Below are 14,699 nucleotides of genomic sequence, written 5' to 3'. Positions count from 1 at the left end.
GTAAATGATAAACGACACAGTAAACGCCCAACCCTACAGGCTGGAGTACAAATGTTGATGTGTAACTTTTTCAAAACCCATAAACGGCAAACTGTTGTAACATATAATCAAACTTCACTCCTATGAGTTTATTTCATTCATTTATTTACTGATTTCAAACAAGTAACCAGCCAGACAAGAGAAAACATGTCAGTGATGCACAATATATCGGCACTAACATCGATATCTGTCACTTTTTTAACATATCGGTTTCAGTCCTATAAAGAAAACCAGGCCGATATTAACAACCAATATTTGTTTCATCTTTTAATATTTATTTCTGTTTGTTTTTCCCAAATGTGTCAAAAAAAATAAGAGAAATATATATAATAATCTGTAAATATTGGTTATTGGCCTTAACAGCAATATTAATATCGGATATCGACCCACATTTTTTATATCGGTGCATTCCTAAAACAACAAGTAATTTGCTTACCACTAATTTTCTGTTTGAAAAGGAGTAGGAAGACGTAAACTCCTCTAAAACTACGTCTTATCTCAACTCAGTGAAATATATTTCTTACTGACTCAATAATTATCAGAAATTTGTAATTAAAGATATGTTGTGGTGTTCATATGCCTGTTCAATTTACTGTGCTACAGAACCTGCAAATAATTTGGATTATATACAATAAAATAATTACAAACTGACTGTCATAACAGGACAAGAAAATTCACCAACTAATAATAAGAGTAATAATGACAATTTCAAATAATCAGACATACAGCAGCAGAATAATTACTAACTCCTTCCTAATGTGCACCATACAATATACTTACATAATCTGAGTTATATAACAAATAAATGAGTAATCACTTGTTTTTAGAAAACTGTAATGGCTGTCATTGCAGTCTCTGAAGTGAGTGCTGCTGAGTTAACAGCTTTTCCACCAATCTCAATCAATAAAGTGAGTGTAGTTGGAAAAACTACTAGACATACTCGCTACAAGAATTTTAATCCAAAATGATTCCCAGATCAAAAACTATCATATAGAAAGCTAATTTCTGCTTTTCTAACTTCCAGTAACAGCTCGTTGTGCTGGGATGCTAACGCTACCTTAAAGTGAACATGGACATCAGATAGATATTTGTAGTTTTCTTGGAAAGGAGTTGAAATGCAATAACATCAAATTCCATGCTGAGAAAAAAAGCTGGGTTTGTTTATTCATCCTGACACACGTTAGCATTTTTGCTCATAATAGATTATAACATGTGGTGAGCACAGCTAGCTACAAAGTTAGCTACACTATCCCTAAAGAAGTAATCATACGCATTAGTTCCATTAACGTTACCATACTGTATCAACATGGTAAGGTTTTGCTAAACTGCTAAATCTAAAAAGTGAATTGAGTCCAGTTTGGTAAAACTGCTAGACATAATCACTACAACTGTTTTATCCAAAATGGTTCCTAAGTGGCAAACAGACAGTAAACAATCCCATAACTTCTGAAAATTCTAAAAATTCTAAATTTCTAGTTATTAGTAGATGCTAATGCTAATGCTAACTTCAAGAGAATTTGAACATCAGTTTGATTTTTGCTGTTCTATTTATACCTTCTAGAAAATTTAAGTCATCCTGGCATTAGTATTTGTTTTTAATAAAGTCTTGCCAGTGGTGGGCACTGCTAGCTAAAATGTTAGGTAACCTTAAAGCATTAATCATAAACATTAGTTCGGCAAATGTGCAACACCTACAAATTAAAAAAAATCTTCTCTTATCTTATTTTCTCTTATCTTGTGTAATTAGTTACTACAAAGCTCAAAGCTTATGTATGATATAATTTGAAATGTGGATGTCAGCTTCTGAGCCTTAATATAATATGATAACTGGACTTGCCATACCACTCTCCGTTGTTTGGTTAAGCTGATGGCAACAAGCTTAATGACCTCATCACACCACACGCTCATTGGCCTGCAGACCTGAATCCTCCTAACCAATCATACGCCACTCCGGTGACGTACGGTCTCCGGCGGCAGCTCTGATTGGCCATGGGGCGGGACAATGGGATTCCGTCCTTGCGCTGGTTGGCTGCAAGGAGGGGATAAGGAGAGACTGAGCAGGAGAATTTGGGAGTTGGTGTTTTTTGTGGATCTTGGTGAAACTACACTCCACCTGTGGATCACAGTGACCACTCTGATCTTGGAGACCAACTACTATATAACACCGGGAGCTTATAAAACTTACATAAACTCATGTAAAGTCACGATCTAAATGAATGATATCTTGATCGGTTTAGGACATAATAGTTTGATGAATGTTTGGGAATTCTAGTTTATTCATATTGGCGAAACTCGTCAAAATGTATATATAGAAATAAAGAGGTGATTTTAAAAAAGAGTAAAGAAGCCTCTTTTCCTGCTCTGCGTTCCTGATCAGAATCGCAGCTCTCCTATTGGTACGCAGTTTCGATCTTCCAACAGCTGTTCTGCTTTCCCACACTCCTATTGGTTGAGACGTCCCGTCCGTCAAATTTACTTCGACGCGAAGCCCCGCCTTTTCTCCCTTTTAGCGCTGTTTTATTGGCCACTGTACTCCTTCTCGCTGCGCCATTGGCCGGCCGGGCTGGTTGTCAAGTCTCCGGGTCTTCATTCACCATTTTGCGACTGTAGTGTAGAATGTCCAGGGCAGGAGTTACTGCTCCTTTTAAGTTGCTTTGCCGGAGAAAGATGAGCGGCCGCTGACGGGCAGCGGCGGACCACCGTGCCCTACTTTACCCGGCGGAGGAGCATCCTGTGAGGGGGGATTCAGAGGGGGATCTGTATTATCTCCGGTGAGTACAAGCTTGCCTACAAATCTCCTCCTGCAGCATTGCAGAGGGGCTTGTTGTGCCTTTTCTCCCCACACCGTAACGTTCATGTTTACTGTGGTTATAAACAGAGTTAGCCGGGAGGAAAAAAAAGGGGAGCGGTGCGGCTGGACGTCAAAAACTTTCCCGGAGAAATAAAAACAACGCCATTAAAAGTGAATGTGGACTTCCCAGAAATAATTTCCACCCCTTCATCCTTAGTGACACATTTTCTTCCTGTTTTGGGTGCTTTAAGGCGGCTGTCACTATTGATTTATCTTTGTTTGTGGGCCTTCCTCCAGCTTATTGACACTTTCTCTCTCTGTACAGCACAAACTCACCCTGACAGCTTAAAGCCATCGACTTTTTCCGCTTTTCTTCACTTTGTTGTATTACTGAACACCCCCGTGGCCGTTTAGGTAACTCGACAGGCTACGGTAGGGTCAGAATCCCCCGTTAACCCAGTTATTTCCCGGTTCCTCCGAGCAGAGGACCTCTAAGCGGCCTGATTATGAAGCGCCGTAGCTGCGGCCTGGTCGCTGCACGCCTCGGCCTGCGGCTCTCATGGAGTAAAACTGGTAGTAACTGCGGTACTACGAGGTTGACTCGGTACTACGAGGTTGACACGGTACTACCAGTTTGAAGCAGAGGTGACGACATCCCTGCTTGTTGTTTGCATTCTCTGGGCCTTGTCGAGATGAAGTTAGCAGCTGTTATCTCTGGATTATGATGGTGCATCTGTTTACACGCCCTGGCCTGCTGTGAAAAGCTCAGCTGCAGCCCTGTTTTAAACTTAAAAGAAGTGTAAATCAATTAAAGAAATGTAAAATATCCACATCATGAGTGGATTGGATTAAAAAGTTAGAAAGTTTCAAATGTATACGCATAATAAAACGAAATCTAGAGCTGATTTGTGGTTTTCCAACCCATCTGAAAGTTTTATTTGGAAATTTGCTGCCTTATGTTTTTCTTTAAGCCACAAATCTCTGACCTATGAATCAGAGGAGCTTAAATAGTCTCTAGAGAGATGAACTACTGTTGTGTCTACCAGCAACACACAGCTTCGAAACATCAACAAGTATAATGGACACAATTTGTTCACATTATCTCAATTTCCTAACTTAACCCATAACATTTCATTTAAAAGCTGGTTTGCACTGAAGAATGCAGAGAACAATAGAAATGTCAAGGTTTTCAACTGTTTCCACATCAGGAATGGTAAAATGACACAATACATGGTTCATATAGTTTATAGTTTGGATGAGAGGAACAGTGAGTAGTTTTCTCTGGTTCATTAGCCCCTCCACCACCTGTTGCTGCTCAGTGCCTGTCAGATTTTCCTCACTTAAAACAGCAGAAAACATCTAAACTTTGAAAAGGTATTAGGAAACTTTTAGTGTTTTTAAGTCAAAATAATGCAATCCTGCAAACTGATTTCAAGTGAAAAATAAAATGTTAATCTTTAGTTTTGTAGACATTCTTAAGGTTTCATTTTTTTTAAATTGCTGCTTTTTCCATCCAGAAGAATGTTTTTGTTTGTTAAGCTGCGGAACTGGCCTGTGAATCATTAAATACACACCTAAACTGGAGAGGGGTGTAGTAGCATTGTGTTTACAAACACAACAAACGACTGAGGAAGGAATCAGTTTGTTACGTCAGTCATAAAGACGCATTTTGATCTCTTTTTCTATAGTTCAGTATAATTGATTCCCAATCCAGAAAGTTATCCTGAACAAAATGGAGAACAAAACAAACATCAGAACTAAATAAATATTTATTTTTCCAGATTTTGCCTGTTTTTTCCCTTTCTTGCCTGGACTTTCTTGCATGGTTAACCCAGACTATGACAGCACATAATCCAGCCTGAGAAGGATGTTTACATGCATGTATGCATTTCCTTTTGATATGGGTAGCTGCTACATCTGAACATTTAGGTCAAAACAGAGTCTTCGCAGGTTTAAGAAGTTATTTATCTTATTTATGAATAACTTTTATCTTATTCATTTTGTAGCTTTTTTGTTGTCAAATCTTAGGAAAATGTTTTTAAAAGCTGCTACAACCACAAATTAGTCAATACCAACAATGTGATTCAACTTCTTCCACTAATTACTCATAAGCAGAGGAAGTTGCACTGTGTGTGTATGTCAGACAGCTCAATAAAATCAAATTATTGCCGTAAACAGAATAAAAACATACATCATCTGCAGCAGATCACACTGAATTAAAGAAAATATACATACAATAGACAAACTTAATGAAAATCCAGACTATCACATTAGTGAATAAATTCAGAAATTACTTTTCCATTCAAAACTTTAAGTATTTCTAAAAGTAAGTACTTTCTTTTATTCAAGTAAAATGTTAGTGTAGTATTTTACTTTCACTAGAGTACATTTATGGTCGTTTATTTGTACTTTTACTTAAAACTGTTATGTAACTTTTATAAAAAACATATTTTTTACATATTTGGTGACAGTTTTACTATTTCCCATCAGTATGTTATGAGACAGATGATCAGTGCTAAGTTGAAACAACCAATCAGAGCTAGGAGGCGGATCTTAGTGCTGTTAATCACAATCTCCTTGTGCTCTGGTATGCTACAGCTAGCATAGCCCGTTGTGAATGCTAAGGTTAGTTAGCATGGCCACCGATGACAGCAGATAAACGGTAAGTTGTTTCTTTGCCATTGGCACATTTAACTGCTAGTACAGGAGACTGATTGACAGCGCTAAGACCCTCCTCCTGGCTCTCATTGGTTGTTTTTGTTGGAGTCTTGGACTAGATCTTTCTTTTCACAGATTATTTGACTGGAAATGGTGACAGTTTTAACAAATATGTAAATATATTCTTAACAAAAGCTACCTTGTGCTGCTTTAAGTACTTTCCCTAAATAATTAACTCAGCTTGTCATGTCAGCTCATGGAAATCCTCCAAATTAAAACCAATTGGACTCGTTACCTCTCGCTCCCCCGCTGCATAATTTCATCCTGGTTCAGCTGGCTGCATCAGCGCACCTTTAAGCTGTTATCATTCAGCTCATGGCTCTGACACCAGCTGTTGTACTCCGAGCACTACTGAGTAAACAGATGCCGCATAACTCCATCGTGACCAAGAAAGGCCAGCTGCCAAATTATTTTATGACGGCCGCTTTCCCCTAAATAGGGATTTACATAGAGTGCGGTGATAGCGGTGAGCTCACCGTCCACTATCACTGCCAGTGTGATGCAGCAAACATTAAAAGGCCATGAATTGAACTCTTGCTTCCGACGACAAAACAGGCTGTGAAAAGGGAGCAGAGATGAGACCGAGGTAGGAGAGAGATTTAAGTTAACAGACAGCTGACAAGTTGTCACGCATGTTGGTGGTTGATAGACGTCAAGACAGAAGATTTCGACAGCCGAAAATCGCAGCAGGAGTTTGGGAGAGATGACAGGCCTTAAAGGGCTGCTTTATTCCCCCTCTTTGAGTACATGTTGTTAACATATTTGCAGCTCTGTGGAGACTGAAACACACACAGCAGCCTTGACCTGAATCCTGCAGACAAACACTTCTACAAGGCGTCAGAATCAATGTAGCGCTGCCATTTAGGATTGTTTTAGTATCGGATTAATCAATTATGCTGATAAAAACGAAAATTGCTTTTTTAAAATCTGACATGCAAATTGAATATTTTTAGTACAACTTTGACTTCATTTGCTTAAGCACTGTATTCTTTCAGCAAAAGTCAGTATACTCTAGTTAACGATTAATCACAATATTAGCTAAAAAATGGCATATTTTACAGATTGTTTTGTTTTAAGACATGTTTTATCCAATAATAGAAATGCAATTCAATTCATTTGTTTTATCATAAATGCAAAATGTACTTATTTTAGGGTTTATTACTGCTCTAAATATGTTGTTTTTTTAGTAAGTGGCTTTTTTTGAGTCTGTATTTTCTGGTTAATGATTCATCGATTACAAAATTGGCCTAAAAAATGGCGCTCTAAAGATTTTTAGACTTGCATCATTTTATCCAATAACAGTAATGCATTAAAAAATGAAAATAAACAGATAATTCCGTTAATTTGTTATTGCCTAAAATGCAATAACATCATTCCTTTAGTAAATCTGAAACCTGTGAAACTGAAACTACCCAAAACATTTGAGGAGTTTTGGGTAGAACATATCTACAGACAAAGAAGTTTATTTCCTAAATGAAAAACGTGTATATTTTTGTAAAGTTTTGTGGTTTATTACTGCTTTGAATGTACGGGTTTGGTTTTTTTTAGAAAATGTTTTTTTTTGAGTCTGTATACTTTAGTTCATCACTCAGTTAATCTGATTAATCATTTCTCATTAATCCTTTCTCTTTCTAAAGCTGTGAATGAGAAATTCTCTGAATGACTCTTGCGTGACTTTACAATTATTCTGCTTTTCTGGATGATTGCGGCACAGAAAGAAAATGGAGACGAGGGGCAGAAATCGATATTAGAGGGACGAGGGAGTATAATAGTAGCAAAGAGAGAGGGAGGAATAAAGTAACGGGAAGTTAGGTAATGGTCTTCCACAGGAAATGGAGTTCGTAGGGGCGGATTGACTCCGCTTTGAAATACACAGATAAAGGTCGCCTCGGAGAGAGAGAGAGAAAGGGAGGGTTTCAGTATGTGAGCGCAGGAGGAATTCCCCCGCCTCTACTGCCCCAGCCAAGAAATAGTGTGTGAGTAAGGAGTGCACGCAGAGAGGCTTGTCTGGGCAAAACTCACTATTTCCATGCTGCGTTGTAAGACTGCATTGTGTTTACCCTACAATATGGTCTCCTGTTTTCTCTGTGTACCTACAGTGGATGCAGGCTTTGTGTAATGTGAGTTGGACCCATTATGTAATGAGTTAAAGTGTAATGAATATGCAGTGCACAGCATTCGGCTGGAAATTTGCATCTTAAAATGACTGGTTATGGGTTATATCCAGCTTTCATTGTGGTGCCACTTTTCAGAAACCTCTCGCTTTAACTCATCTTTCCGTATTGTGTGCAGTGTTCAGGCTTGTGTAAATGCCAGATGAGTAACCCACGCTTTCTGTTTTTTTTTTTTCTTTCTCGCAGAGTCCTTGACAAGTAAGGTGGGCAAGTGCCAGGGTCGCACAACCAAAGGCAAGACAGAATGAGAAAGACAGGCCCAGACAGAGGAGAGAAGTAGACGGATAAAACGCAAACGGGAACGCCAAGGAGATACTCTGGGATATAAAAAACTAAAAGATCTGTTTGGAGAAAAGGCCAGCAAGATAAAAAAAAAAGATGAAGCCGATAAAGAAGCAAGGTCGGCGCTCCCCTCAATCCACCCGGACCAAAGGCGGGAAGCGACGCGGAGTCGGGGAGTCCTCAGATGGCGGAGAGAAGAGAGATTCAGATGAGAACAGAGATGAAAGCGGATCCCCTCAAAACCGAACTCTCTCCTCGTCTATCTCCTCTAGTTCCCACTCAGATTCCTCTCAGGCCGGCCTAGTGACAACGCGGGACGCATCGGACGGGGAGGGAATGTCTGAGACTTCGGTTTTAATGGATTCAGGGAAGCTGCTGACATCCTCTGATGAAAGGTCTGGAAGGTCAGCGCTAAGCGGCAGCAGTAGCCACTGTGACAGCGGCGGCAGCAGCTGCAGCAACAGCAGCACGCCGAGTGCCAACAACAGTCCGAATCCCGCCGCCAGCCGGAAAACCGCCACTTTCAAGGCGCGCGTTCCCAAGAAGAAGTACACTTCTGAGCACTACTCAACAGCTACTGCCAGCAACCATAGCGACCCTCCGTCCTCTACACCCCCTCCTCCAACTGGTGGGGTCCTCAACCGGGGGTCAACAGGTTCAGGAGTTGAAGCCAATGTCTCTTATTCTGACAGCAACAGTCAGAGTGGGAATCTGATGGACAACTTTCCCAGTGGAGCAACTGGCAGGGAGAATTCCCAAGAATCCCCAGGACCTCCCACATTGTCTCTTGTAATGGAAAGGCCCGGAAGAAATGAAGAGCGAGTTTCCCCCAGCCCCCTGCCCCGATGTTCTTCAACAGACACTGCCAGCGAACATTCTGGTGATCTAGAAGTGGTCGGTGACATGCCGGCCATTGCACATTCTATGTCTCAGTCTGCACCCAGCCTACCCGACAGTCTGTCAGACACCCTGGCTAAAGGACTGAAAAACCAGCGCGTTCTCGCCCGCCAACTCAGGAGGCACAAATCTGAGGAAGTAGGGGGTGAAACGAGAAATAAAGGGAGGAGTTCAGAATTTGTGTTCAGGGCTGGAGTGGTGCGTAAGGTCAGCGGCGAATTGGGTTGTTTGGAGGTGCAACTGAATGGCGAAAAGACGATGTGCAGTTATCCTTACCGACATGATAGCCCTCCAGGGGTGGTAGAAATTATTTTAGATGCACCTCCACCTGGTGTCCATACAATATCCACTGGCACCCGTGTCTGTGTACCATTTGGTGATGAAGATAGCAACGAGGGCCAGTTGCAGTGGTACAGAGAAGGCGTGGTGACTGAGGTGGACACACACCCTGCCGTGGCCAACCGTTACCGCGTCCTGCTATCTGAAGGAAGGCCTCATTCTCTGGATGTAGAAGATGGCAGAGGTGCTATTCATGCTGTATGGGTCTCCCGGCAAACTCTCCGTCTTCTGGTGCCACCGTGGGACCTAGATTTGCCATCCTGCGGTGGCCACGGAGGAGAAGAGGGCATCAGAGAAAATGATAAAAAACATGAAGAAAGGGAAGATATAGATGTGGAACAGGAGGTGTGTAACCTCAGCCGAGGAATGAACCCTGGCATGGGTTCGATGTATGGGAGGGAAATATCGTACCCGAGTATTATCGCCGTCTCCTCGCCAGTTACTCGAGAATGGGAAATTGAGAAAGACCGGGAAAGGGAGAGAGAGCGTTTGAGGAAACAGGAGAGAGACAGAGAAAGGGAGAATAATGCAAAGCAGCAGCAACACCACCCATATATGCCACTCACCCCTGAAGAAGACATGGAGGTGTCCCACTTCAACATGATCCCCCTGGGGGCAATGATATCTGGGACCAAATCAAGACCAGTTCACCACCAGATTGTCTCAAAGCCCCCTTCTGGCTACCTCAATTCCCACCTGCCTGTTGTGCGGGGCATTGGGATTCCTTCCACACACCTGGCCCTCAGTCCCCACCCTAATCCGTCAAATGTCCTCTTAGGCCTTGACTCAACAAATGCCGCAGCTGGTGCTGTCATTACTGCCCCCCAATTGCCCCCTCTGCCTCCCATCTCCTCCTCTGCATCCTCCAGAGCAGAGAAGGCTTCTGGAGGAGGATCAGCCAGTGGTGGAGGGGGACCAGTGTCGGGTTCAAACTCTTCCTCTGCAAACCGTTCCCGCACTCCTCTCACAGCAGCCCAGCAAAAGTACAAGAAGGGAGATGTGGTGTGCACACCAACGGGCATCCGGAAGAAGTTCAATGGGAAGCAGTGGAGGAGGTTGTGTTCTCGGGAGGGCTGTTCCAAAGAGTCCCAGCGTAGAGGATACTGCTCCAGACACCTTTCAATGCGGACCAAGGAGATGGAGGCCAGCGGAGGCAGCCGGGAGCGCAGTGGAGCCAGCAGCACTGGAACTCTAACGCCGTCCGACCTCCGACTGGGCAGTGGGAGAGCCAGCTCAGAGTTTGACTGGGATGAGACGTCAATGGAAAGCAGTGAAGCCAGCAGCCGTGGAGGAGACTCCCGTCCCCGCTTGGTGCTGCCATCCCTGCTTCCCCAAGACTTGTCTCGTTTTGACTTTGATGAGTGTGAGGCAGCAACAATGCTGGTCTCTCTGGGGGGTTCCCGCTCTGTCACGCCTTCATTTTCTCCCATTTCCAATCAGTCTCCATTCTCACCAACCCCGTCACCTTCCCCGTCGCCTCTCTTCGGCTTCCGCCCTGCCACTTTTAGTCCAATCACTGCCCCACCTTCACTTAATCCACGCCGCCCTCGGCAGCTCAGTGGCACCAAAATGGGTACGCCGGGCTCTGAACGAGAGCGCCACCTGTCAGGAATTGTACCCTCCATACAGACCAACCTCACCTTTACAGTCCCTATGAGCCCCAGCAAGAGGAGGCCTGAGACCCATCCGCCCCCTCCTCTACATTTAGTCCAGGACTACCAAAATAAATCGGACCAGCAGCAGCTGATGGGTGCAGGGGGCAGTATGGCTGGAGACCCAGCTGCTTTCAGAGTTCTCTCCCCCCACAGTCAGCCCACAACACCTTCCTCGCTTTCCTTTTCACGTCCTCGCAGCGCCACCAGCAGGCCGTCGTCCTCCGCTGCCTCTACACCTCCACCCATGCTCGTGTCTCCAACACCTCCTTCCCCATTACCACAGGAACCCTCCCCACGCCGAATAGTTCCCCTTCGCGACTCCCCAGTCATCGTCCGCAACCCAGACGTTCCCTTGGCGAAGTTCTCAGATGGTCCATTGGTAAAAAGAGAAAGAAACCAGACGAGGGAGAAGAACCAGCCGCAGCACTCCGCTCCCCCAGGCCTGCAGGCCCCGGTCCCCATCAACGGGGCCACCACCAATCCGGCGGTCCTCCTGAGGAACCCGGCGTCCACCCTGGTCCTGGTCACCTCCAGTTCTGTAAGAAAACCTTTAGTCAAAGAGGTTTTTTTTATGCTGATGTTTTAATATTTATGATGGAATTTTATGTTGGGTTGTGCTGTGAAATATTTCTATCCTTACTGATTTCATCTTTCTGCTTTTCCGCAACGATTGAATGCTTCAGAAATTTTTTAGTCTACTTCCTGTTGTCAGATTATGATGAAGTATTAGGGCCAACTAAAAAAGTTAATTATGATAATAAAGGTCTAATTAATAGAAGAATAAAATTGCCCAGTAGAATTTATTGTTGTATTATTATGACTTTGTTCTGGAAATATTTTAATGCTATTTTTGTATTATTGCAACTTTTTTCTCATATTATTACGACTTTATTCTTGTAATATTACAACTTCTCATATTATACAAATAATATTCTGGTATTATTTCGTTATTCTTATTCTAAAAAATAAAGTTAATGCGATGAATAATGTCGTATTTTTCCGACATTATTCTTGTAATATAATGACATTGTTGTTATATTATTATGATGTTATTCTCATATTATTACAATGTATTCTTGTTTTAAGTCGTTATTCTAGTATTATCTTTATTATTGTATTTTTCCGACTTTACTCTGGTAAAATTACAATTTATCTCAATTATTAAAATTTTATTCCTGTATTTTACAGACTTTTATCTAAATCATAATGATTTAGAGTAAGATAGTAAATATGTTTAATTTGTGTTACACTTTAGTGTTCAGTTGCAATGACTACTGTTATCAGAAACAGATAAAAGTCATATTTAAAGTTTATTATGAAACGTATTTTTGTATGATTGAATTCATCCAATGATCCGACTCTTTAACAACACTTATGCTAACTCAAAGACAATGAGACTCTAGTACAGGGCTGTTAAACTTGTTTTTATTTTGGGCCATATCAACATCATGAATGTTCTTAAAGGGCCGGTTGTCCCAGAATGCAGCGATAAAATGCATTAAAACTTTAAAATATCTGCCTCTGTATAGCATTGAGTAATTCTTAAATATTGTTGAACATCTTTTCACATTGATGTAATTTGGCAGTTGACAGATAAAAACTACATTAAACATAAAACTGTGTTAAGGTCCTCTTTATGTGTCTCTCTAGAGACCAGAGGGCCATATAAAGAGCGATGGCGGGCCAGATTTGACCCCTGCGCCTTGAGTTTGACACGTGTTCTCTAACAGGTTAAATAATTGATGTTTCCTGCAAACAGACTCAACGTCTTTCCAATGTCTTTCCGCAGTCGTTGACCCCAGTCACAGCAGGTCACGCCGCGCTGTCCGGATCCTCCGTCTCCACCCCGTCGGGCTCCACTCTGTCCTCGTCCAGTTCCGGCGGCCGGGACCGGAAACCCGAAGGCTACCAGGACGCCTCGGGTGGCGCGCTGCCGCAGCCGGTGGCCTGCCATCCCACGCCGACCGCCCTGCTGCCGCTCATACTGCCAGCTGAGTCGCCGCACCCGGCGCCGCGCAAGCAGATCATCATTGGTCGCCCGGGCACAGGTAAGGCAGGCGGAGGGCGTGGCGGCCAGACGACACCTGTGGGTTTGACCTTTTGTTTCTGTCAGAGGCAGAAATCTGCTGAGCCACGCTTGGTTTTTCTGCGCTCCTCTCAGTTTCTTTATCTCTCTGGGTTTACAGCCGTGTCATCAGACTGCTTTGGCTATGACTCATGGATAGTTTACAGCTGCTTGTACCATAACATTTTAGAAAACCCTTTTCTGTCCCTGAGTTTTCAACTGAGAGGAAACATTATCCACTCCAGTCGGCTGCAAACTGCTGTCTTAGAAATGCTAAAAGGGGAAAACATTCCTGTTTTGTCCGGAGCTCTAGCTGTGAACTCAGGGGAAAGGAAAGTTTTTACATTCACGCCTTTTTAAAACACAGAGTTGTAGCCAATTCTTAACTGGAGTCAATTTGTTTTCGTCTATTTGACCAAAGTTGAGCCAAAATTGAGAAGCTGTGTGTTGGAAAAACTAAGTACACCCCTTGCCTCTCCTACAGGATTTAATAGGAAGAACTGCATTGATTAACTGATTGTCTCCAGGTATGATCACCATTCAACCCATTTTTCATTTAACCACTTAAACTTACTTTATTTTGAATTAGAAATTCATAAAATTGCTGCACAGTGGCGCAGTTGGTAGAGCTGTTGCCTTGCAGCAAGAAGGTCCTGGGTTCGATTCCCGGCCTGGGGTCTTTCTGCATGGAGTTTGCATGTTCTCCCTGTGCATGGTGGGTTCTCTCCGGGTTCTCCGGCTTCCTCCCACAGTCCAAAAACATGACTGTCAGGTTAACTGGTTTCTAAATTAGGTGTGAGTGTGAATGGTTGTGTGTCCTGTATGTCTTTGTGTTGCCCTGCGACAGACTGGCGACCTGTCCAGGTTGTACCCCGCCTCTCGCCCGGAACGTAGCTGGAGAGGAACCAGCAACCCTCCTGACCCCATTAGGGACGAGGGGTGAACAGAAAATGGATGGATGGATGGAAATTCATAAAATTACAGCTCTGAGAATGTTGTTCTTTCAGTGAATTAGTTGATGATCATTTCTGTAGTCGTCTGATAGTGATTAATCGTTTCTGAAAAACCATTTATTTATCTTTTGTTAAATATCACCCTGCTCCACCTCCTCAAACTTTTTATTTTGTGTTTGTTTTAAGCCTAAGTTTAAGGGTGCACTTACTTTCTTTGTGCAATAGCTGCGCCTTTGTGTTTGCAGGTGCTGTGTGTGTCCTGGGGTGTAACTGTACTGCATATCTGCGGTCAGACGTTTGCATGAAAGAAAATGTGCTAGGAGGAATACAGGTACTTGGGTTCATCGTGTTCTCTGTGCCTGTTTCCATGCCAACTTTGTGAATATGACAGCATGTGCAAGCGCTGGAAATGTAACGGTGATTTCTACCGTTTTCAAACGCCCCAACGTCGGAAATCCGGTCGCTTCACGGCTGATGCTGACATTTGAGGAGTTTAACATCACTTTTAGTGTTTTACATTTCACCTCCTGATGTTAAATAAGCTCCTAACTTTAAAATGAAACCGCGTTTTCTCGGTGAGGTGTGAATATCAACAGCTTTTATAAATGAGTTTCTCTGGCAACGTCCCAAACCTGCTGCTGGCTGTGTGTAACGTGTGACTCAGTGTGTGTAGTGCTTGTTTTTAATCCTTTACACGCGTGTTTGTGAGAGATAAGAGGAACATCACTGAAACTTTTAAGAATCTGTAAGTGTTGCTATGTCTGGACATGTCCTCCACTCCTCTGT

General features: G+C 42.8%; 1 protein-coding gene across 3 annotated transcripts in view; it reads left to right on the top strand.

The window, feature by feature from the left end:
* Positions 1-14,699, top strand: part of cica (capicua transcriptional repressor a) — a 46,523-nt gene that overhangs the window by 3,793 nt on the left and 28,031 nt on the right. For 2 of the 3 annotated variants that reach the window (XM_044138412.1, XM_044138410.1), the window contains exons 1-3: positions 2,591-2,810; positions 7,909-11,433; positions 12,685-12,943. In XM_044138412.1, the coding sequence (XP_043994347.1) occupies positions 8,101-11,433; positions 12,685-12,943 (3,592 nt within the window). In that variant the 5' untranslated portion in view covers positions 2,591-2,810; positions 7,909-8,100. Of the gene's footprint in view, positions 1-2,590; positions 2,811-7,908; positions 11,434-12,684; positions 12,944-14,699 lie in introns of those variants that run through there. The other variant, XM_044138411.1, reaches the window with a different exon arrangement.

Source organism: Gambusia affinis, linkage group LG14, assembly GCF_019740435.1.
Source record: "Gambusia affinis linkage group LG14, SWU_Gaff_1.0, whole genome shotgun sequence".
NCBI lineage: Eukaryota > Metazoa > Chordata > Actinopteri > Cyprinodontiformes > Poeciliidae > Gambusia > Gambusia affinis.
This window is presented reverse-complemented; position numbering and strand designations above follow the sequence as displayed.